At 40.7% G+C, this 26,581-nt stretch overlaps 1 protein-coding gene across 1 annotated transcript in view; it reads right to left on the bottom strand.

The window, feature by feature from the left end:
* Positions 1-25,466, bottom strand: part of ST6GALNAC5 (ST6 N-acetylgalactosaminide alpha-2,6-sialyltransferase 5) — a 188,232-nt gene extending 162,766 nt beyond the window's left edge. Inside the window, exons 1-2 of the mRNA XM_057555661.1 lie at positions 25,362-25,466; positions 24,371-24,568 (exon numbers count right to left, since the gene is read on the bottom strand). Of these exons, the coding sequence (XP_057411644.1) occupies positions 24,371-24,568; positions 25,362-25,376 (213 nt within the window). The 5' untranslated portion in view covers positions 25,377-25,466. The remainder of the gene's footprint in view (positions 1-24,370; positions 24,569-25,361) is intronic.
* Between the last annotated feature and the right edge of the window lie 1,115 nt (positions 25,467-26,581).

The following is a 26,581-nucleotide window of genomic DNA, read 5'->3' as shown; positions in this document are numbered from 1 at the left end:
ACAATCTTCCTTGAGAATTCATAAAAAGCACATAGATTTGCAGTTTACATTCACACCACTGGCATGCGTGCAGAAGGTCAGGCTTATTTGAAAGTGGCATTTCGTAGTTGTTATGGCCCCCAGGAGCTTGACAGAAGCAAATGAAAGCTTTCTTTGGAGGAATGCACTTTCAACATAGGTCACTAAGAATTTCCACAGATATAATCCAGATGAACATGGAGTCACAATAAATATACACATCCACACAAGCACAGACAAAACACATAAATAAATGTTTCCTTGAATAAAATCAGCACAAAACCAAAAAACATATTTAGACTTCCAAAGACTTAAAATATTGGAGTTATCAGATGTGGAAATAACATGTATGTAAGTAAGAAGACTCTATGAAAAAAGACCAGGACAATGTGGGGAAAAAAAATCTAGAAATGATGATTTAAATGAAATCAAAGAGATAGAGTGAAGGAGAGACACTATATTTAAAGAGATAATGGTTTAGATTACCTAAAAGGTAATGACAGCTAACCTGATGGCAAACAGCTCAATATCAACAATGAGAGGGAGAAAACACAGGAATTAGCCCTTCAAAATACTGAGAGAGAAAATAACTAGTGATTTTGAATTGTATTCTCTTTCCAGAATGTGAACAAAGATATTTTCAGAAAAACTAAAACTGTGTTTACTACCAATAGAACTTCATCAGCAGAACTTCTAAAAAATTTATTTCAGGAAGAAGGATAATGGAAATCTAAGTTGAAAGAAGAAATGATGAGTAAAAAAATTGGTAATATGCAGGTAAATCTAAATAAACATTGACTATCTGAAATAATGACAATAATAATGCTAATATCCAATTTGTTAGGCTTAAAAAAAGAGAAATAAAATACTTCAATACAATAGCAGCATGTAAAATTACTGTTTGGGTTGACCAGAGTTAGTGTTCTAAGGTCCTTGAATTTTCTGGAAGGAGGATAAAGATATTAATTATCTTATGACTTTGGTAAGTATGCATGTTAAAATTTCAAGAATAACATTAATAAAAGAATAGAAATCAAGAGTATAACTTCCAAGCCAGTGTAGATTAAAAAATGGAATAAGAATGACAATCTCCTTTCCCTCCCACACACAAAACTCCACCAACCCAGGGAAGAGGGAAAAAGAGAAGAAAAAAAAAAAAGCATAGAAAAAGAGATAAATACAAAGCCAATGTTTAAATGAGATTTTTAAAAACCTTTCAATATATCAATAATGTATAGCAAAAATCACAATAAATGTAAATGAACTAAACTCTTAAAAGACAACGATTATAAATTTAGATTAAAAATTAATTCCTGCTTTATGCTATTCATACAGGATATATGCAGTATTACCCTTAAAATGAGATGAGAAGGACCTCTGATCTGGGCCCTATGCTACTCAAAATGTGGTTCTTGGACCAGTAGCTGCATGGAGTGCTTGTTAGAAATTCAGATTCTCAGGCCCTGACTCAGACCTAAAGATTCAAATTCTTCATTTTAATAAGATCCTCAGGTGATTCATACACACATTTATGTTTGAGAAGCATGGCTTAAAGGGCACAGAAAATCATAAACAGTGCACAATTATATCAAAGACCACACGGGCACCTCTCTCATTGTTACAGTATTATCCATAATCGTAAACAACCACTCATATCGAACACCACTCAGGCCCCAGAAAAAGTGCTTCTCCATATTTCTTGCCCTCTGCCCTTGAAACAAAAGGCCACTGTGTTCAAATGCTATGAAGATTTATGGATTGTACTGTTGCTAGGGTGGAGCTTGTCACTGCTTCAATGTGTGTAAGGGGAAGGGGGTAGAATGAGAAGAATTTTAGATTGAGATAAAATAGAACATATGAAAAAGAGCCTCAGGGGGAAAAAACTGAAAAAATAAAATCTTCAAAGAAGTAGTCTACTTACATTATAAGAAATTGGAGATGATGCAAGTAGACTGACTTTTGTCAAGCATTACCCACATAAAATTATCAAGTATGATATTACAACCTTTTCCCTTAATGAAGATTTAATTATTGATCAAAAAATAAAATGTACAAGATAATTATTCTGATCAAGTCCGTAACTGTGGTAGGTCACATGAAATCTCTGAAACTTGAAAATCTTTCCTAAATGAAAACATAATTACTGATTAAAGCAATTAGGATGTATGTGGGCCTCCATTTGTACTCTTGCCTCAGGCCCTGCAAATATTAGCGACAGGTCTGGCCATATATAAAACATAAGCATACAAAAGACTAAAAGTGATAGGATGGATATAAAAGGCAAAAAGATATAAAAGGCAAACATTAACCAAAAGAAATCTTAATGGCTATCAGCAAAATGGAAACAAAACAGACTTTAAATCATACACAATTTTTGAAAAAACACATAACATGTTCACATGTAAGTTTAAAAAATGAAGACTGCAATGCAGAAGATTGTCAGAAATAAACCAAATTTATACCATTACTTACACTAAAGTGGTAGGATTATGGGAACATTTCCCCTTTCTATTTTTCAAGATGTTTACATGATCTTTAGACAAATGTAACTAGTGCAATTAATGGCTTCTTCTTGTCTTTATTTTTTTACTTTTATTTTTTTGCATGGAGGTGGGAAACAGCTAGGGGTAGAGTGGCCTTCCAGGTGTGAGGTGATAGGAGTTAGAGACTCAGGTGCTGTCATGGGGATGGGAGAGGAGGGAAAAAGGAAGGAGGTACTTCAAAAAATCAAGAAGAACACCAATATTCATTGCTGCATTATTCCCAATGGCCAAAAGTGGAAACAACCCAAGTGTCAATCAAAAGATGAGTGGATAAACAAAATATGGCTTATCCATAAAATGGAATATTATTCAGCTGTGTAAAGGAACAAAGTTCTGATACATGCTACAACATGGATGAAGAGTACGCTAAGTGAAATGTCAGACATAAAATGACAAATACTGAATGACTCCACTTTATGAAATGCGTAAAACAAGCAAATTCATAGAGACAGAAAGAAAGTAGAATGGAGATTACCAGGGGCTGGAGGGAGAGGAGAATAGGGAATTATTACTTAATGGTTACTGAGTCTCTGTTTGGGGTGATGAAAAATTTTTGGAAATAGTGGTGATGATTGACAACACAGTGAATTAATTAAAATGTAATTAAAATGCCACTGAATTGTACACTTAAACTGGTTAAAATGTCAAATTTTATGTTACACATGCATCACCACAATAAAAACATTTATAAGGGTGGATCAGACAGATATAGAGAACAAACTAGTGGTTACCAGTGGGAAGCGGGAAGCGGGGGAGGGACAGGGCAATAAAGAGGTAGAGAGTAAGAGATACAAACTATTAGGTATAAAGTGAGCTACAAGGATATATTGTACAACATGGAGAATATAGCTAACATTTTAAAATACCTATAAATTGAGTATAACCTTCAAAAACTGCGAATCACTATAGTGTACACCTGCAACATATAATATTGTACAACAGCTATACTTCAATTAAAAAAATAAAGTGGGGGCTTCCCTGGTGGCACAGCGGTTGAGAGTCTGCCCGCCAATGCAGGGGACACGGGTTCAAGCCCTGGTCTGGGAAGATCCCACATGCCTCGGAGCAACTAGGCCCGTGAGCCACAACTACTGAGCCTGCGCGTCTGGAGCCTGTGCTCCGCAACAAGAGAGGCCGCGATAGTGAGAGGTCTGCGCACCGTGATGAAGAGTGGCCCCCGCTTGCCGCAACTGGAGAAAGCCCTCGCACAGAAACGAAGACCCAACACAGCCATAAATAAATAAATTGAAAAAAAAAATTTTTTTAAATTAAAAAAAAAAATAAAGTGGGTTTCTTGTAGACAACAACAACAGCAACAAAAGTGGATCAGAAGGATTCAGTGATGCTTCAATCTAGAGGATAAAGGAGGGAGTTCAGGCACCAAAACAAAAGACTGATTTCATCAAGAGCTTATTGGCAAAGATCTCCTGTTCTCCGATTCATCCCTTTTCTTGGAAGCCACCAAACCAAGATGTATAAAATATACCCCCTGCCAGTTGGCTGTCATGGGAGAAGCAGGCCCTGATGTCTTTAATGACAGAATTCTTCTACCCATGGACTGGAAGAATAATGAGCAGCTCTGAAATTCTGCCAAAGTAGAGAAATAACACTTAGCGCACATTTGAAAAATGTAAAAAAAGAGTAGCTCAGAGACATCATTGAGTACCAAAAAAAAAAAAAAAGTCAAGAAGAACAGTCACAGATTCAACAATTTGGGTTAAAATAAGATAAAGGAATTGAAATATTTTAGAAAACTAGAAGATAAAAAAGAAATACAGAAAAGTTTGCTGATTAAGAAGGTGATACAATTATTCGTGCTGCAAAATTTCTTTTTAGGAAAGACAGTTATATCAAAGTAAACCTGTATTGTATACAGACAAGCAATTAGATCTGTAATATATATGGACAGGGAATTAAATCGTAAGTGGAAGCCCAGAAAATAAAGGCTAACATGAGGCATACATCTGGAAACGGACCACCCACTGACCAGGAAGATGTCGATCATCTCTGAGTCCCGGAAGCCCGTATGAGTTTGCCACCATCTACGTTCCCAAAATAGCTACTGATGGGTTGGAGGGAATTTAGAGAAAAGTGATCAGAAGGATTAAGGGACTGTTGCGACTGATTCTTAAAACTGAAAAATCCTGGAACACTTTCTGTAACTAAGCAAACAGGCAGAGGATGAAAGGTAGGGATGGAAGCATCGCCACCACTAAAAAGTGCTGGAGAGTTGTAAACAACGAGGAAAGAGAAGAGTGTTTAGGGAATTCCCTGGTGGTCCAGTGATTAGGACTCCGAACTTTCACTGCTGAGGGTGCAGGTTCGAATCCCTGGTCAGGGAGTCGGGGAACTAAGATCCCACAAACCGCACACCACCGCCAAAGGAAAAAAAAAAGTGTTTATGCTAATAAGTGATGTACACATCTTCAGGATTAATAAGTGGAGAACTTAGTACCAATATCAAGACATATTTACTAATTATCCCAACTCTAACTGGAAAATATTTGGGTTTTAAGCTATTAAAAAAGATGTCATTTGGGGATTTCCCTGGTGGTGCAGTGGTTAAGAATCCACCTGCCAACGCAGGGGACACAGGTTTGAGCCCTGGTCCAGGAAGATACCACATGCTGCGGAGCAACTGGGCCTGTGCGTCACAACTACTGAGCCTGTGTTCTAGAGCCGGCGAGCCACAACTTCTGAGCCCACATGCCACAACTACTGAAGCCTGCGTGCCTAGAGCCCGTGCTCCGCAACAAGAGAAGCCACTGCAATGAGAAGCCTGCGCACCGCAACAAAGGCCCAATGCAGCCAAAAAAAAAAAAAAGTCTTTAGGATCTAACTGTATAGCTCATGCCCCCCGCTATACTACCAATCACGTGATATGGTAACACTATATACATATAGACCCCAAATACCTAACATATATGAATTAAAAGCAGGATAGAAGTACATTAAAGTGTAACGGATACATACATTTGATACGTATGAAAAAAATCTGTAAGGAAATACATTAAATTATCAACAGTAATTATGTCTGGGTGGTAAGTTTATGAATAACTGTTATTTTCTTTTTTTACCATTTGCCATTTTGAGAAGACAATGAGAATATATGCAACTGGGTGGGGGTAAAGTTTGCTTTTCAAAACTAGTCTTCTATGTCTCTTCTCTCATTTCTTTTTCAACATGCTATTGCGGGGATGATGCAGAAGAAGATTTTCTCAGGTAGAAGGCATTCCACGCTCTCAAATACGGTCTACAGGCATAGTTTTCATGAAACAGTACTGAGTTTTGGTGTTCACAGGCAGAATACCCTGGAAGATACAGGTCTGCCTCCTTTCCATCCTTCAGACCTTCTAAAGGGTGAGACACCATCAAGATGCTCTGTGGACCCATTACGAATGACCCTTCACTTGGCAGAGATTAATAACTCCCTTGAGGACCTGAGCCTGCTCTTTTTAGAGGGCCACGATGGTGCTCATTTCAGAAAAAATAAAACAAACAACACTGTGATTCCTACTCAGAGGAACTCATTTTCGATGGATTCCTTGTCCATTGATGTTCTATTCTGCTGTCACACAGCACAACAAATCACATTCAAACGTAATAATGTCAAACAACTGTTACTCCACTGCAGAGCCCGTGACAAGCCACCCTTATTGCCTTTCTAGAACCCAATCAGTATTTCATGTCTATACAGACAGAAAGAGAGCCCCTTGGTTAACAGGGAAGAAGCAACTGGTCTTATTTTTTCACTCTGGTCCTTATTCTTGGTCCTGGGTCCAGTTATTTTATCTTTATACTTCACTAGTGCAGGCCCATCCAGTCCGGATACCCTGTTCTCTCATGACAGCTTTCTCTGACTTTTATTTCTGAACTTCTGTATTAAAACTCCATCACATTTCAAATGGAGCCAAAAACCACACACAATTGTTAGTAAGAGTGATGGGCATAATTCAGGGGATTCATGATGGCTAGAGCATCAGGGTAAAGCTTCTTTTTCTTTGGTAGTGGGGAACACACACAGATTCTTATAATCCCCTCTCCCTTTCCCATGTTCCAGAAAACAAGCAGCATGTGATCACTTCCACCACTTTGTTCAAAACTTGCAACAAGAGGAATAAAAATGAAATGATCCAGCTTTATGATTTGCACTACAGAATGGAAGCACATACTACTTAGGTAATGGGAGACAACTTGGAAATCCCTGATGGCAGCCTGGCAGATGCAACATTGCCAAGTAACTCCAAATAGGAGCCCCATAAAACCAGTTTATTCGGATGTATATATTTTTTGCTCCCAACCAAATGCTTTTGAGTGAATTAGGAACCAGACACCCCCTTGACAAATTTTTCCTTCTGGTGCAAGGCAAACAGAAACTTTACTTTTCTTAGAAGCTGTGAACAGACTTAAGTGATTTAAAAGAACACTAATTGCTCTCTCTCTAACTATGGGAATGAAAGGAGAGGAAACCACCTTCCACCCCATACTTCCAACAGATCTATACCTGGTGAGATTTATTATGCAACAAAGTCTCCCTTGATAAGGTTATTCTAGAATAAATTCTCTCCCAGTAGAACTGTTACCTAATAAAGTGTCTCCATCACATTTATTCCATACCCCACTGGCTCTGCTGCAGGTGGAGGGTTTAATTCCTGTCATTCGTTGCCAGTGTGCATCAGGGAGTCTCCACGAACAGCTTGCTTCAGCCTTAACCATCACACCATTGTTTTACTCAAGTCAGTATGCGGTATTAAGATGCACAGTGAGGTTCAAAATTAGACAAAGTTGGAGTGCCATCTGGGATCATCCTCAAACTCTTTTCACTAAATACTGAGAGGCAATCTTGAACCACAAACCTTCTGCTGCTCGAGAAGATGCACTCAGCCTGTCTGCACCGACACAGTGGGGTGGGTGATCACAGAAACTTAAGGCAGGCAGAAACCTTAGGTCTTTTTTCCTCTCACTCACTCAGATCACATCCACACTCCGCTAACTGGTCCCTCTTCCTGTAATCTAGGACCGCTCTGACCTGTGCCATGCCAAAGCCACAGCGATCTGTTGAAACACACACCTGATGAAGTCACTCCTCTAATTCACCCTTTAAAGACTTCCTCAAAGGGGCTTTCCTGGTGGCACAGTGGTTGAGTCTGCCTGCCGATGCGGGGGACACGGGTTCGAGCCCTGGTCTGGGGGGATCCCACATGCCGCGGAGCGGCTGGGCCCGTGAGCCACAATTGCTGAGCCTGCGCGTCTGGAGCCTGTGCTCCGCAGCAAAGAGAGACCGCGAGGGTGGGAGGCCCGCGCACCGCGATGAAGAGCGGCCCCCACTTGCCGCAGCTGGAGAGAGCCCTCGCACAGAAACGAAGACCCAACACAGCCATAAATAAATAAATAAATAAAATTAAAAAAAAAAAAAAGACTTCCTCAAAGCTTTCAGGAAAAAAAGCTAATCTCCATAACATGTAAATCTTTCTTTCCAAATCTGTGCTGTAATTTTATGTCTGTTTACATACCTCTCTTCTAGATGTAAGTTTCATAGAGTCAGGGATCCCACCTTGTGCATCATTGCCTTCTGGGTCCCGAACACAATATTATTTGATAAATGAGAGAACGAATGAATCTAGCTTAACTGCCCCTTCTACAGACTAGCCTAAAAGTTACATGACTTTCCAAAGTGCTCATAACAAGTAAAAAGCTTGGGCGTGCCTCCCTGCCTCCCAGGATACCATACTGTCCTCAAATACAGGCATTCCCATCTCTCAACACCTGGGCAACCACTCTGGAAAGATCAGCAAATGCTGCTCTGCATTTAAAGGGGAACCAGAAACTAAAGACTTGTCTGCCACAAACGTGAAGCCCTTCTGTCCCTCCTTATCATTTCTCTCATTCTTATGTTAAGTCTATTAGCCAGACTTGTTCAAATCTCTTCCTATTACATATAATTACAACAGGATTCTGTCCACCTAACGTTCAACAAAGATTTGTTGAGTTTCCACATGTATGAGGTACAGATTTAGGTTCAGGAAATACCAGAATGGATAAGTTATGTTCCTGGTCTCAAGAAGGTACAGCCTAGTCGAGGAGACAAGCATGCAGACAAATAATCGCAATACTTTGTGATTAGAGGCCTGCACAGGATACAGAGAATATTTTAGCACTTACAAAGATACAGTCATTGTCATATGTACTTCCTCCACTGTGATTTTCCTGTGGGTAGGAACTAGGTCCTTCCTCTCGTTTCCTCCTCTGTGTCTAGCACATAGTAGGCACTCAGCCAATATGTGATTGACTAACTGATACACTGCTGGCATAAGACAATGCGGGGCTTACTCTGCATAGAGGTCGTATCTGGGAAAACTTTAGGAAGGAGATGCTTGCGCTGGATTTTACTGGATGATTCATCCCCTACCTGGTGGATAAAATGAGAGAGGGAGGAAGAGCAGGTAAGTGTGAAACAGCAAGTTGTGTTCCCAGGGTGTGTGCAGCCTGGGCTGTGGGCTGCTGTGGGAGGTGAGGTTGGAGAATTGGGCCACGCAGACCCTGTCGGGCCTTGTGAGCCTTCCTATGGAGTCTGAACTTGATCCTCCAGGCAGTGGGAAGCCATTGGAGGCATGCAAGGAACACAAGCAAATCTGTAAATGAGAAACACAGTAATGCAGTTCAGTCAGTGGAGAGGTCCCATATGTGCAATTAATTTCCGGAATATGCTTTCTTATTAAAAAATGGTTTAACTCTGCATTTCAATCTGCCAGGGTATCCTCAGACTCTGTGAGGTTCCCAGGAACAATAAAGACACCTCCTTAGCTATTAAAAGAGAATATAATAAAGAACGTTTCCTCTTCATTCTGAGCTACAACAACTATCAAGGTTAATTTTCCCTACCATGGGTAAAATGGTTTCTTATTTGCCTAAAGTAATTCTATCTCAGAGTAAGAGTCACATCTCAGAATTTAGGAGGAGTCAATGGTTACTTGCAGAATGGCAGTCCAGATACTTGGTGAACTGAGTCTCCCAATGGTGTTTCCTTCCCCACTGTGGAGAAGGTAATTCAGATAAATAAGTGGTCTAGTCATGACATTTTCTGCAAATAATTAAACACGACACTTCTTTTGGCTTGGTTTACTTTTTAAAGGCAAAATCCACTCTGATTTTCAAATTGTTCCAATTACATCAGTGTCATGCACTTTGTGCAGCCTTTAGAGTACCCGTTGCTAAGTCAGTGGTTGGTGGGAGCTCTTTTTAACTACCCAGAGGCATATTCTCAAATTCATTTCAGAATAATAAGATGTTTAAATATTTATCTCTTTCCAATAACTGGATAGGCCTAGGCTCTTCATTTTAATAAATTCTGTTCAAATAATGTTGAGTCACGGCTTAGAATATACTGGCACTGAATTTCCCTTACGGTAATGATATTCACATTAGAGACCCACATTTTAGCCCTAGCTCTGCCACTAACCCTCGACTTTGGGCAAATCGCATGACCACTCATGAATTCCTTTTGATAATTTTGAAGTTGTCATTCTAGCTCTAAAATTTTGAGTATGTTTTAAGAGCTCTGATTAGTACAAGAAAGTAGAAATGAAATAGTTACAGAACTACAAATTGTGGCTGGAGAAACTGACATTTATGATGTGTAGCTATTCCTTGTCAGTAACTCCAAGCAGTCAGAAACAGTCTTATTTTAGAAGAAATATAAAATCTTTATATAGATACACTTATTTATTCAACAAATATTTATTGAAGACCCATTGTATGCCAGGCTGGGAATTCAATGACAGAAAAAGAGAAAAAATCCCCAGTCTCCAAGAGTCAAGCTGAGAAAGCAGACAGTTTTAGACAAGAAATGACAATCAACCAGAATAAGTATTATCATGCGATGCTGGTTATGACGACAAAGCACACAGCTCAGATCTATCCTGGGTTACAAGTCCGGGAAGGCTTCCCTGCCAATATACTGTCTAAACTGAGACTATTCATGCCTGTGGCTTTTATTTGGGAAACCATATTGAATAGAGCATGCAATGAAAATATTTATTTGTCCCAGGCCCACACTAAGAGTTTAAGACTAAAAGAGCTCATGAAGAGGAATCTGAGTACATCTCATAAATGCCCCCACCCCCAAGTTTTTATTGATCATTTGATCATAAATCTACTGACTCACAAGGGGATTCTTCTCTTGAATCACAAGGTATGGGTAATAATATTATTATTTAAGAAATAATCATTCCTTGTCTTTCTATATCTAAGATCCTTCACAGCTGATCAAAGGCTATTTAATAGGTGTATAGAAGGTTTCCAGAATGATTTATTGATTGATGATGGGTTTTAATGTTTCAGTCTTTTCTCATCTTTAATCTCTCTTTATCCCAATATTTGCAGGACAGGAATTATACTGAGCTGCTGTTTGACTTCAGAGGTATGGAAAGTCCCCTCTATAACAGATGTCATGTCTCCAGGATGGATCTGATTGCAAATATTCTGTCTTGTGGCCAACACAATTATGTTCAAATTCATCATACCTTGAGTTATGAGATTTGGTTTTGAAATGTAGTCACCATATGTTACAGACACAAGTGAACAGGGTAAGAGGGTTCATTCCCTTCAAGCGTCCAGGAGATCCTATGCCATGCCAAAGGAGAATCATAAAGAGATTAAATATTTTGAATTTAAAATTAATTCATGCCAGCAGAGCTTCAAGATGGCAGAGGAGTAAGACGTGGAGATCACCTTCCTCCCCACAGATACATCAAAAATACATCTACATGTGGAACAGCTACTACAGAACACCTACTGAATGCTGGCAGAAGACCTCAGGCTTCCCAAAAGGCAAGAAACTCCCCAAGTACCTGGGTAGGGCAAAAGAAAGAAGAAAAAACAGAGACAAAAGAATAGGGATGGGACCTGCGCCTGGGAGAGAGCTGTGAAGGAGGAAAAGCTTCCACACACTAGGAAGCCCCTTCACTGGCAGAGATGGGGGGTGGCAGTGGGGGGAAGTTTCGGAGCCACGGAGGAGAGCACAGCAACAAGGGTGCAGAGGGCAAAGCGGAGAGATTCCTGCATAGAGGATCAGTGGTGACCAGCACTCACCAGCCCGAGAGGCTTGTCTGCTCAACCACTGGGGCTGGCGGGGGCTGGGAGCTGAGGCTCGAGCTTTGGAGGTCAGACCCCAGAGAGAGGACTGGGGTTGCCTGCGTGAACACAGCCTGAAGGGGGCTAGTGCACCACAGCTAGCCGGGAGGGAGTCCAGGAAAAAGTCTGAACCTACCTAAGAGGCAAGAGACCATTGTTTCGGGGTGCATGAGGAGAGGGGATTCAGAGCACCGCCTAAACAAGCTCCAGAGATGGGCACGAGCTGTGGCTATCAGCATGGACCCCAGAGATGGGCATGAAATGCTAAGGCTGCTGCTGCAGCCACCAAGAAGCCTGTGTGCAAGCACAGGTCACTATCCACACCTCCCCTCCCAGGAGCCTGTGCCACCCACCACTGCCAGGGTCCCGTGATCCAGGGACAACTTCCCCATGAGAACACACATTGTGCCTCAGGCTGTTGCAATGACACACTGGCCTCTGCTGTCGCAGGCTCACCCCACATTCTGTACCCCTCCCTCCCCGCGGCCTGAGTGAGCCAGAACCCCCTAATCAGCTGCTCCTTTAACCCCGTCCTGTCTGGGTGGGGAGCAGACGCCCTCAGGCGACCTACATGCAGAGGCAGGGACAAATCTAAAGCTGAACCCCAGGAGCTGTGTGAACAAAGAAAAGAAAGGGAAATCTCTCCCAGCAGCCTCAGGAGCAGCAGATTAAATCTCCACAATCAAATTGATGTACCCTGCATCTCTGGAATACCTGAATAGACAACGAATCATCCCAAAATTGAGGTGGTGGACTTTGGGAGCAACTGTAGACTTCGGGTTTGCTTTCTGCATCTAATTTGTTTTTGGTTTTATGTTTATCTTAGTTTAGTATTTAGAGCTTACTATCATTGGTAGATTTGTTTATTGATTTGGTTGCTCTCTTCCTTTTTTTTTCTCCTTTTGTGACTGTGTATGTGTATGCTTCTTTGTGTGAGTTTGTCGGTATAGCTTTGCTTTTACCATTTGTCCTAGGGTTCTGTCTGTCTGGTTTTTTTTTTGTATAGTTTTTAGCACTTCTTATCATTGCTGGATTTGTTTTTTGGTTCGGTTGCACTCTCATTCTCTTCTTTCTTTTCATTACTTTTTAATTATTTTTAATATTTTTTTATTTTTAAATTTAATAACTTTATTTTATTTTATTTATTTTACTTTTATTATTTCTTTCTTTTTTATTCTCCTTTTTCCTCTGAGCCATGTGGCTGACAGAGTCTTGGTGCTCCAGCCAAGTGTCAGGCCTGAGCCTCTGAGGTGGGAGAGCCGAGTTCAGGACATTTGTTCACCAGAGACCACCTGGCCTGACGTAATATCAAATGGCAAAGCTCTCTCAGAGATCTCCATCTCAACGCTAAGACCCAGCTCCACTCAACAACCAGCAAGCTACAGTGCTGGACACCCTATGCCAAACAACTAGCAAGACAGGAACACAACCCGACCCATTAGCAGAGAGGCTGCCTAAAATCATAATAAGTTCACAGACACCAAAACACACCACTTGATGCGGTCCTGCTTACCAGAAAGACAAGATCCAACCTCATCCACCAGAACACAGGCACCAGTCCCCTCCACCAGGAAGCCTACATAACCCACTGAAACAACCTTACCCACTGGGGGTAGACAGCAAAAACAATGGGAACTACGAACCTGCAGGCTGCAGAAAGGAGACCCCAAACACCGTAAGTTAAGCAAAATGAGAAGACAGAGAAATACACAGCAGATGAAGTAGCAAGGTAAAAACCCACCAGACCAAACAAATGAAGAGGAAATAGGCAGTCTACCTGAAAAAGAATTCAGAATTAAGATAGTAAAGATGATCCAAAATCTTGGAAATAGAATGAAGAAAATACAAGAAACGTTTAACAAGGACCTAGAAAAACTAGAGAGCAAACAAACAATGATGAACAACACAATAAGTGAAATTTAAAATCCTCTAGGAGGAAAAAAAAAAAATCCTCTAGGAGGAATCAATAGCAGAATAACTGAGGCAGAAGAACAGATAAGTGACCTGGAAGATAAAATAGTGGAAATAACTACTGCAGAGCAGAATAAAGAAAAAAGAATGAAAAGAATTGAGGACAGTCTCAGAGACCTCTGGGACAACATTAAACGCACCAACATTTGAATTATAGGGGTCCCAGAAGAAGAAGAGAAAAAGAAAGGGACTGAGAAATATTTAAAGAGATTATAGTTGAAAACTTCCCTAATATGGGAAAGGAAATAGTCAGTCAACTCCAGGAAGTGCAGAGAGTCCCATATAGGATAAATCCAAGGAGAAACACACCAAGACACATATTAATCAAACTATCAAAAATTAAGTACAAAGAAAAAATATTAAAAGCAGCAAGGGAAAAGCAACAAATAACATACAAGGGAATCCCCATAAGGTTAACAGCTGATCTTTCAGCAGAAACTCTGCAAGCCAGAAGGGAGTGGCAGGCCATATTTAAAGTGGTAAAAGAGAAAAACCTACAACCAAGATTACTCTACCCAGCAAGGATCTCATTCAGATTCGGCGGAGAAATTAAAACTTTACAGACTAGCAAAAGCTAAGAGAATTCAGCACCACCAAACCAGCTTTACAACAAATCCTAAAGAAACTTCTTTAGGAATGAAACGCAAGAGAAGGAAAAGACCTACAATAACAAACTCAAAACAATTAAGAAAATGGTAATAGGAACACACATATAGATAACTACCTTAAATGTAAATGGATTAAATGCTACAACCAAAAGACATAGACTGGCTGAATGGATACAAAAACAAGTCCCGTATATATGTTGTCTACAAGAGACCCACTTCAGACCTAGGGACACATACAGACTGAAAGTGAGGGGATGGAAAAAGATATTCCATGCAAATGGAAATCAAAAGAAAGCTGGAGTAGCAATTCTCATATCAGACAAAATAGATGTTAAAATATAGACTACTACAAGAGACAAAGAAGGACACCACATGATAAAGGGCTCAATCCAAGAAGAAGATATAACAATTGTAAATATTTATGTACCCAACATAGGAGCACCTGAATACATAAGGCAAATGCTAACAGCCATAAAAGGGGAAATTGACAGTAACACAATCATAGTAGGGGACTTTAACACCCCAATTTCACCAATGGACAGATCATCCAAAATGAAAATAAATAAGGAAACACAAGCTTTAAATGACACGTGAAACAAGATGGACTTAATTGAAAATTAAAGGACATTCCATCCAAAAACAACAGAATACAATTTCTTCTCAAGTGCTCATGGAACATTCTCCAGGATACATAATATCTTGGGTCACAAATCAAGCCTTGGTAAATTTAAGAAAATTGAAATCGTATCAAGTATCTTTTCTGACCACAACACTATGAGACTAGATATCAATTACAGGAAAAAATCTGTAAAAAATACAAACACATGGAGGCTAAGCAATACACTACTAAATAACCAACAGATCACTGAAGAAATTAAAGAGAAAATTTAAAAATACCTATAAACAAATGACAATGAAAACACGACGGCCCAAAACCTATGGGATGCAGCAAAAGCAATTCTAAGAGGGAAGTTTATAGCAATACAATCCTACCTCAAGAAACAAGAAACATCTCAAATAAACAACCTAACCTTACACCTAAAGCAATTAGAGAAGGAAGAACAAAAAAACCCCACAGTCAGCAGAAGGAAAGAAATCATAAAGATCAGATCAGAAATAAATAAAACTAAAAGCTGGTTCTTTGAGAAGATAAACCAAATTGATAAACCACTGGCCAGACTCATCAAGAAAATAAGGAAGAAGATTCAAATCAATAGAATTAGAAATGAAAAAGGAGAAGTAACAACTGACAGTGCAGAAATACAAAGGATCATGAGAGATTACTACAAGCAACTATATGCCAATAAAATGGACAACCTGGAAGAAATGGACAAATTCTTAGAAAAGCACAACCTCCCAAGACTGAACCAGGAAGAAATAGAAAATATAAACAGACCAATCACAAGCACTGAAATTGAAACTGTGACGTAAAATCTTCCAACAAACAAAAGCCCAGGACCAGATGGCTTCACAGGCGAATTCTATCAAACATTTAGAGAAGAGCTAACACCTATCCTTCTCAAACTCTTCCAAAATATAGCAGAGGGAGGAACACTCCCAAACTCATTCTATGAGGTCACCATCACCCTGATACCAGAACCAGACAAAGATGTCATGCAAAAAAGGGAAAACTACAGACCAATATGACTGATGAATATAGATGCCAAAATCCTCAACAAAATACTAGCAAACAGAATCCAACAGCACATTAAAAGGATCATACACTATGATCAAGTAGGGTTTATCCCAGGAATGCAAGATTCTTCAATAAATGCAAATCAATCAATGTGATACACCATATTAACAAATTGAAGGAGAAAAACCATATGATCATCTCAATAGATGCAGAAAAAGCTTTTGACAAAATTCAACACCCATTTATGATAAAAACTCTCCAGAAACTAGGCATAGAGGGAACTTTCCTCAACATAATAAAGGCCATATAAGACAAACCCACAGCCAACATCGTTTTCAATGGTGAAAAACTGAAACCATTTCCACTAAGATCCAGAAGAAGACAACGTTGCCCACTCTCACCACTATTATTCAACACAGTTTTGGAAGTTTTAGCCACAGCAATCAGACACAGCAAAGAAATAAAAGGAATCCAAATCAGAAAAGAAGTAAAGCTGCCACTGTTTGCAGATGACATGATACTATTCATAGAGAATCCCAAAGATACTACCAGAAAACTACTAGAACTAATCAATGAATTTGGCAAAGGAGCAGGTTATAAAATTAATGCACAGAAATCTCTTGCATTCGTATACTCGAATGATGAAAAATCTGAAACAGAAATTAAGGAAACACTCCCATTTACCATTGCAACAAAAGGAATAAAATACCTAGGAATAAACCTAACTAGGGAGACAAAAGACCTGTATGCAGAAAATTATAAGACACTGATGAAAGAAATTAAAGATGATACCTACAGATGGAGAGATATACCATGTTCTTGGATTGGAAGAATCAACATTGTGAAAATGACCATACTACCCAAAGCAATCTACAGATTCAATGCAATCCCTATCAAACTACCAATGGCATTTTTCACAGAACTAGAACAAAAAATTTCACAGTTTGTATGCAAGCACATAGCCGAAGCAATCTTGAGAAAGAAAAACGGAGCTAGAGGAATCAGGTTCCTGGACTTCAGACTAGACTACAAAGCTACAGTAATCAAGACAGTATGGTACTGGCACAAAAACAGAAATATAGATCAATGGAACAGAATAGAAAGCCCAGAGATAAACCCACACACATGTGGTCACCTTATCTTTGATAAAGGAGGCAAGAATATACAATGGAGAAAAGACAGCCTCTTCAATAAGTGGTGCTGGGAAAACTGGACAGCTACATATAAAAGAACAAAATCAGAACACTCCCTAACACCATACACAAAAATAAACTCAAAACAGATTGAAGACCTAAATGTAAGGCCAGACACTGGAAAACTCTTAGAGGAAAACATAGGCAGAACACTCTGTGACATACAGCACAGCAAGATCCTTTTTGACCCACCTCCTAGAGAAATGGAAATAAAAACAAAAATAAACAAATGGGACCTAATGAAACTTAAAAGCTTTTGCACAGCAAAGGAAACCATAAACAAGACGAAAAGACAACCCTCAGAAGGGGAGAAAATATTTGCAAATGAAGCAACTGACAAAGGATTAATATCCAAAATATACAGGCAGCTTATACAGCTCAATATCAAACAAACAAACCCAATCCAAAAATGGGCAGAAGACCTAAATAGACATTTCTCCAAAGAAGATATACAGATTACCAAGAAACACATGAAAGGATGCTCAACATCATTAATCACTAGAGAAATGCAAATCAAAACTACAATGAGGTATCACTTCACACCAGTCAGAATGGCCATCATCAAAAATCTACAAACAATAAATGCTGGAGAGGGTGTGGAGAAAAGGGAACCCTCTGTACTGTTGGTGGGGATGTAAAATTGATACAGCCACTATGGAGAACAGTATGGAGGTTCCTTAAAAAACTAAAAATAAAACTACCATACGAGTAAAACCATAATTCAAAAAGAGTCATGTACCACAATGTTCACTGCAGTTCTATTTACAATAGCCAGGACATGGAAGCAACCTAAGTGTCCATCGACAGATGAATGGATAAAGAAGATGTGGCACATATGTACAATGGAATATCACTCACCCATAAAAAGAAATGAACTTGAGTTATTTATAGTGAGGTGGATGGACCTAGAGACTGTCATACAGAGTGAAGGAAGTCAGAAAGGGAAAAACAAATACTGTATGCTAACACAAATATATGGAATCTAAAAAAAAAAAGGTTCTGAAGAACGTAGGGGCAGGACAGGAATAAAGACGCAGATGTAGAGAATGAACTTGAGGACATGGCGAGGGGTAAGGGGAAGCTGGGATGAACTGAGAGAGTGGCATGAACATATATAAACTACCAAATGTAAAACAGATAGCTAGTGGGAAGCAGCCGCATAGCACAGGGAGATCAGCTTATTGCTTTGTGACCACCTAGAGGAGTGGGATAGGGAAGGTGGGAGGGAGACGCAAGAGGTAGGAGATATGGGGATATATGTTTATGTATAGCTGATTCACTTTGTTATACAGCAGAAACTAACACACATTGTAAAGCAATTATACTCCAATAAAGATGTTTAAAAAGAAAAGAAAGAAAGCACAATATCCCAGCAATTACAGGTTTTCCTTTAGGACACATATTTCATATTAGGACACATCCTCTGTAAACAGTCAAACAACATCACCCTGCTAATGAGTAGAAAACAGATCAAATCATCCTAATCTGTTCTTGGCAAAGTCAGTCTAACTGCAGACAGAACTTTCCACTGTGACTATACACACGTTTGTCCCTGAATCTGACTTTTCCAAAACATCTCTAAGTGGGAATGCTTGGGCTTGACATTAATAGCTCTTTGACTTGAAATAGCTCTTTTTCTAATAACTCCTTTTCACAACCAATGAGAGAAAGAAAGCCAGAAAACCTTTTACTCTCACAAGGGTGATATGAGGAGTGAAATAAAATGGTTCCAGAAATAAAATTAAATAAATAAATAAATAATAAATAAATAAAATCCACTTTGAAGTTGATTTAATATTTAAGTTGTTTACTAATTATTCACTGACAGTCATTTATGTAATATGTATATAGAAACATACACACATATATTTAAAAGGGCTAATGAATAATAGAATTTTAGTTTGAAAGTTTTATAGCTTCTAAGGTAACAACAGTATCTAACTTACTTTATAGATGAGAAAGATCACAGAAATTGCTCCTTTTTAGTGTCCATGCCTTGATGTACTGTTTCTTGGTTTCATATTATTATTCAGCACTTGCTTTATTATTTAACCTTTCTTGCTTCTTTGTCTTTTCTTTCCAATTAGATCAAAGGTTCTTTGAGGGCAGGGACTGTGTTCTTCTTCCAGGATACCCTGGAATTTTGCAACTATTAGGCCTTCAATGAATATTTACTAAGGGTTATGACTAGTTCAAAAACCCAGAAACAAATTAGCTACAGAACTACACACTATGATGATCAAAAACGTTTCAAATGATGACTCTCAAACTTTAACGTGCACAAGAACCATAAGGGAAGCCTATTAAAATGGTAGATTCCCAAATCTTATTCCCAAAGACTCTTATGTTTCAAATCATTTCCTATTATCATTATTAAGAGGTGGAGGAGGAGGAAATCAAATTTAGGAAAGATGAGACATATCTGGGCCTGGGACTGCACCGATGTGTCTTGCAGAGAAAGGACTTGACATAAGGAAAGGCAGCTCTGTCCTTCTCCAGGGATACCCCACCCGCAATACGCCCTGTGTTCTTCTTTCCTTCCATAAATACTTATTGTGTGCCCACCAATGGCCAAGTATTAGGGCCTGGATTTAAACTGGTCAACAAGATGTATCAGATGCTTTGATATCAGAGCACTTAGATTCTACTTGGGGGGACGGCAGAAAAGAGACAAGTAAACTTTAAGATTATTTCAGATATTGTTAAGTATTATAAGGAAAATAAAACAGGCTGGTATGATAGAGAATGACTCGTGAGAAGGGGGCTATTTAAAGAGTGTGGTACACAAGAAGATGATATGTGATCTGAGGACTAAATGACCATAAGGAATCAACCATGCAAAAGATCTTGAGTGAGAGCTTTCCAGGGAGATGAAACAGCAAGTGCAAAGGTCCTGAGGCAGAATGAGTGTCCAAGGATCAGCAGGGAGGCCAGAATGCCTGAAACTTGAGAGGGGGCCAGGTCAGACCATCTGCTAGGTACAATCTGGGCTTTGGCATAGAAGTATCTTGGGATTACTCCTGTGGGAAGGTGGAGAAATACTTCTGGTTTCAGAATTAAGGAAGGTTAACTATTCAGTAAATGTTAAAATAGTTTAACTTCTCCAGTAGAAACACCCACATTATTGGAACTCTTCTCCCATAAAAAACAGTTCATTTCATGATCCCATTTGGTTGATGCTTTGTGATAACACAGTTTTGTCATCATTGGCAGATTACATTTTGTAATACTTGAGCACTGAAAATAAGCTCGCTTTAAATTTCTTTGAGATCCAAATTATTTATCATTCATTGGATGCCTCAAATATTATACAACAGGGGCTAATAAATGGTGTAAACTTGTATTTGAGAATGTATATACCTCTCTAAAGGAAGAATTCTTACGCCATAATTTCAACGTAAGTTATATGGCATATACCTTTTTTTCCGGTTTTGAATTACTTTTCAACTCTTGCATTGACTTGTCTTATCATTCCAACTGGACATCTACCAATTAATAGTGATAGTACTATTACCTCTAAGCAGTTTGGTTTTGTCTGAATAACTGAGTGCTTAAGGAAAGAAAGAACCAAGGGCAAGCATGTCACCGGTACGTGTAAAATCCATTCTTGGGAACTACTACCGAAGCGAGGAGATAGCAGCTCAGCTTCAGGCCCCATGATCACTGCTCTTTCATAAGCCACCTAAGAAGAGGGCAACCCAGGTGACAAGTGGGCCTTCTGTGATAAGGGCTCCGGTCCACTGGAAATGGGAATCGGCTCACAGTTTCATTTCACAGGGTCCACCAGATGGCAAATGACTTTATCTACCTGGACCCAACCCAGACTGAACACATAATGTGCTTCATGCCCCCTTCCACTCTGCTGGGAGACTTGGAGCTTTCCTCTGAGGGTTGCTTGATTTAGTGAGTGAGTGTGTGTGTGTGTGTTTGTGTGCATGTGTGTTTTAGTTTGATTATACATTATGCTGCAGTTCTAAAGGCAGAAGTTTCTCCAAGCCATGAAGATTGACTTCTTTGCTTAGATCTGGAAGATCTGATTAGAAATCAATGCCTTCCAAAATCGGGGACCAGGAAATGGCAGGATGCAGATACAGTAGCTGCAGTGACAGATATGTAACAAGATGGAAATGAGTTGGTGGAACATGTGTGGGAAAAGGTCAGGGGAAGGGTTGAGAATGAAGAGAAAAAAATCTATCTAAGAGAAAATGAAATGGTTTCATTATCACAAGAAACTCCAAGTAGCCCTCACTTACTTAGTCATACTGGAATTACAATTTCCGCTAGCATCGTTTGTGAAAGAGGAAGTAGGGAATACGACCATGGAAAGTGATATTTTAAGCTTCAACACATATTGCTCATCGCTGGCTTGACTTGCAGCATGTCTTTCAACAAAAGCACATAGTGATTTAATCTCAACAGTAATTCAGTCTGCAGCATATGGGACAAGACTATCATTGCAGACAGGCGGTAATTTGTGAAATTCAGGTGCTGGGGATCAGGACCACCTGTTGAATTTAATCTTGGAATTATAATGTTAATGCCATCATGTAACTGAACAAAAACACTACATATTTATCAGACTTTGGGACCTCTAGCCATGGAAATGTGAACGTTTTCCTAAATGGTATCTGTAACTCTCTCCAGATTCAGTAAATCAATGGCCAATTGAAAGTCTGTTGGAATTCTGATTCAATATGCAGCAGCATATGGCTTGGTGGTCATCATATTCAACATATCCTATAATTTTTCTAAAGCTTGATGTGAGAGTGGGGCAAAAAAGCAATCAGAGTATCATCTGGCAACATAAGAATAGAAAAGCTTTCATTTATCATCCCCTGTGTTAACTGAAAAAAAAAATCCTAGTAACAGTCTAACAAATGATTTCTACCTCTGCTTAAGCAAGACTATAGGAAGATCCCAAGTAAACCTAAACAGCAATTTTGGGAGAAGACGTAAACATTTTACACGTGCACCTTCAGACAGCCATTGGAAATGAAACTGCCGAACTTCCGGCCAGTTAGATAGTTAGCAGTAAAGTGACTACATTCTGAGCAGACGTTTACATTTCCTTCAGTGGGACAATTGGAATAATGCCTAAAGAGAAGGCATAGATTTTAATATTTGCATTTGTTCCTTTGCTTGAGGTAGGGTAAACTTTGTTGAACCCTTTGGGTATGGAATTTTGTGAGAGGTTGGTTTTCTATGAAAGAATTTCATTGGTATTATCTGCTAAGACCTTCCTGGTCACATTTTTAATTCTCTGCTAAGAATTCCAAGGTCTTCCACACATATGTATCATTCACATAACACTTCATAGTTTACAAAACCCTTCACTACAGATTATCTCAATTTCTCATACAGAGTTCCCACATTCCTTCTCCAACAGGGCTGTTCTTCATTTTAATGAAATAAGGCTCTGATACATTGAAAATGGAATCCAACATATTTGTGTGAATAAACACTGTTTTGAAGAAGAACATAAGGGCATCATATTTTGCCTTAGGCTATCAATATTCTTAGCTGGTGTCTGTCCAGCAGGAGAGCACAGGAAGGAAAGTATTAGCAATATCTTCCTAAAGGCAGATCAAAGCTTACAGCAAATTTACCTTTTGACAGCCCTATTAACCAAAGCTTCACAAGTGCTAGATAGCCATTTCCACGAAACAATAGCCATGAAAATCCACCATGTTCAATATATTCATTATAAACACATAAACACCACATCCCTCCACAGTCAGAAGTCAATGCACAAACTTTTCTAGAACTCCAGCCCTTATGGGTTGCTTGCACATGCAGATACAAAGTATGTAATCAATCAACAACTTAAAGAGAAAACAGAAGCTTGTGAAAACAGAAATTGTGAAACTGATGGCCCTCTCTACTTTTGATTTAAGATCTACCACCAGCACTCTCCCCAGTAAATCACTTCCTAATGAAATCTCTCCCTCTTTTCTGCTTCCCTGAATTATTCCCAGTGCAAGTTCCACTTTTTCAAAGAAACTTTCCTTGATCCTACCGAGGCAGAGATCTTTCTCATCTCTGTACTCCAACAGTAGTAACTGTTTATATCCAGTATTTCCTATACATTTATATCTACTGTCTATCTCTCTGTCTCTCTGTCGTCTATCCATCCATCCACATTTCACCGTATGTTGTTTGTTTTCCCACAGGCATTCAAAGATCCCTAAAGGCTGCGTCCTGCCTTAAATTCTTTTGTATCCTCCAAAATCCTTAGCATTATCCATTGCACAAGTGAGTAGAAGTATTTTGATTGCCACTTAAAAAAAGTTTGACTTTTTCATGCATGGTTAGAACCATCTTTTCACACAAAAGGAGCACCTGCTAAATATTACTTTGGTTCACAGCCATACAACCTAGTAATACAAAAAGCAAAATAGCTGGGTGGTTTCAAGAAATCCTCTAGCTTTATAGGGCATATACAGAATGGAACTGTGTTTTAATAAAAATATATTAGCAGCTTCAAATGATGGGGAATACATTTAAAGTGCATTAAAATATCTTTTCAGAACCAGGAAACTTGATTAGGATTCTCCCAGAGGCTTCACACACTGAAACGAGAGATTTATTATTCCAGGGAAAGAAGGCTCAATTTCTTAAAAATTCACCTTATTAATTATTAGCCAAGCCATGCAGCGGCTTCCCGGAAGGCAGAGGAAAATAGGCCCTCAACGATGAGTTTCAAGCCAATGGAAGCTGAGTTTGTGCCTCAAGCCTTCCGCGCTTGCCTGGGCACCGCTCCCCAGGGCTGTAGTAATTTAGCCCAGAGCATCCGAAGCAGAGATCAGATAGGAGTCTGCGAGCCTGAGCTGCGGCCGCGGACTGGCTGCTACTCAGCCTCCGGTTCCCTGTCGGAGGTAAGCTCGGGCTGGTACCCGCGCCATTCCCGGGTCTCCTCCCACTAGGGCGCGACTTCGCTGCCAAACCCGAGGCTTCAGGAACCCTGCACCCAGCGATAGCTGCAATTCTGGGGATGAGGCGGTTCTAATTCCAGGGACAGTTCCTGTTAGGAAATTAGGCTTTGGGGTGCACCCATCTCATCCCTATTCCCTGAAAAACTTTGCTTCCTTCTCCAAATAGAAATTCACACCAAGTAGGAACTATCCTGTCCCACCCCAGCGGGTCCACTCGCACTTCCAGCCTCTGAGTGGCACCTACTCACGGCGCCTCCCAACCCCGGGGAAGGGGGCAAGCTCAGGTGTGCGGGATCCCCAGGCTGGGTGGCGGGAAGGCTGGCGAGCAAGCTGTCACCTTGTGGTCCGCCACGCCAAGGTATCCGTCCAGTGGCCGCGGTCCCGCGGGGGCCTCGGGGTGCGGCGAGGGGCTGCCGGTCGCCGCTGCCTGCTGCTGCTGCGGGGGCCGCTCCTTCTGGCCGCCTAGGCTGCTGTACACGAGCAACAAGCTGGTGCACATGGTGGTGAGCGCTAAACACACTGCCAGACCATGGCGCTGCGGGAGAGCGGGAGAGAGCACAGGAGAGTCGCTGAGCGCCGACCCGGGAGGAGCGCGCCCGGCGGGGACTCCGGCGCGACGGTCAGACGGGCGGGGGCAGCGGGGGTAGCCCGGGTCCCACCTTGACAGCACGCAGCCCGGCAGAGGAGGCACCGTCTCCCCGCGTACGGCAGGGGATGCTCCCCGCGCGTCGCTGCTCTGGGCTGCCGCCGCCTCCCACATCCCTCGGCAGAGGACAGGTGGTGCGTGGCGCCCGGCTACGTGAAGAAGAGCGCGCCGGCGGCGAGGGCAGGGGTGGGCTCACACTTTGGGAGGGGGCCCTCTGCCCCAGCTCGGCTATGGAATGTCTAGCTTCTCCCTTCTGGACCCGTGGGGCTCTACCTTAGCGATCCTTGCAAGTTTGAAATCCGACAAGGAAACCAAGAAAGTCTGCAAAGGTCCCCCCTTCCCGCCCCTCTTAGTTTTTTACCAGGCTGTTTCGTTAGGGCACCCCCATCCCCGAGCAAGGCGCCCACCACTCCAAGGCTTCTCTAGCTCTCCGCTGGCCGCTCGGAACTCCCGCCGGAGATCCAGGAGCCCAGCAACCCGAGTTCCCATTCGGGCTCTGGGATTCCGAGCCAGGCTGAAGCGAGGAATCGGGAGTGGACGCGGAGCAGGTGGAAAGTTGTTCCTTTGGAACGGGCGACCTCGCAGCGCAGGGTCAGGCACCCTGGAGCTCTCCCGTGCGCCCCGGGGACGCTGCGCCCGGGGGTCCCGCCTCTGCCCAGAGGAGTTATAACAAATGACTCACCACCAGGGTCTTCATTTTGGGCACCTCTTTTGTGCGGAATCCTCAGGCACACGCGTCCGGGGCTACTTTTTCTTGGAGGGTTTCCATCGTGGGTGATGGGGCGGAAGCGGCTCTGATTTTCTCCGGGCCTCCTGCCGCAGCTGAGTGAGCAGGAAAGCCGCGGGACCCAGGAAGAGCCGCTGTTGCAGAGATTAGAGACAGAATTGAAGCTGAACCGGACCCTCGTAGTCTCTCAGCGATCTACACAACTGCCGCCTGCCGGGTCCTAAAGCCCTCTGCATTCCCCCCTTCCCGCCCCCAAATAATAATCTTTTCAGCCGAGTAGAATTTCTGGGGCGAGAGAGTTAACCGTGCCCGTATACCCACCTCTTAGTCCGAGGGCTTATTTATCTTTTATGAAGTCATCAAGTAAAAGGGAAGGAGAACCCTATTGGATTTTGAACATGATAGCCATTTGAAAATTTGCAAACTACGATTTCTGTTCTGTGATTTTGATAAAAACAAGTCAACAGCCCAAATGTCAATAGCTCTATTTATAGCATTTGCGTTTATGTTCATAGTGTGGAGGAATCTGTCACGAAATAATTTTTTCAAAGAAATTATTGTTTCAGTTTTCCAATTGTAAGCTTTCTGATATTCTCTTCCCCTTAATTTTACTTTTTAAATCGAGTTATTCTCATGCAATCTTTATATCCTCATTTTCATCGAAATTATTTCATTCATTACTTGTTTTAAATATTATAGTTTATTTTTCTATCAAAATCTTGAGGTTCCTAGTGTTCATCTAAATGATATAAAAGTGTTAAGAACATTCAGCACATGATATCCACAGGATTAACTGGACCTGCAGATTCTGCCTAATTTAAATGAAAGATTTCTGGCTGCTAGAGCTAAAACTGCTTACTGCTTATTTTGTAAGAATCCTAAGGCCTTTGGTGCTCTCCTGTGTTAGTCTACTGCACTGACAGTACATAATTTCATATTCAGAACTTCAATTAAAATTTTTAAAAAATCATTTGTTTTTTCTTGGGAAATTCACATCCATAGCTTGTTTTAAGGATACTCTCCCTCCTCCCGCCCCGCGTTGAATTACAAATGGCATTTGTTAAATGTCTAATTTAGTTAAAAACATATTTCTTGTGAAATTGCTCAGCCAGCAAAAATAGTTCTTAATGGATTACTTAACACCTCACCTGTAGCAGCGTAATGTTAAAAATTAC

This window comes from Balaenoptera acutorostrata, chromosome 1 (genome assembly GCF_949987535.1).
Source record: "Balaenoptera acutorostrata chromosome 1, mBalAcu1.1, whole genome shotgun sequence".
NCBI lineage: Eukaryota > Metazoa > Chordata > Mammalia > Artiodactyla > Balaenopteridae > Balaenoptera > Balaenoptera acutorostrata.
The sequence above is the reverse complement of the archived record's forward strand: the minus strand, read 5'-3'. Positions and strand labels throughout refer to the sequence as shown.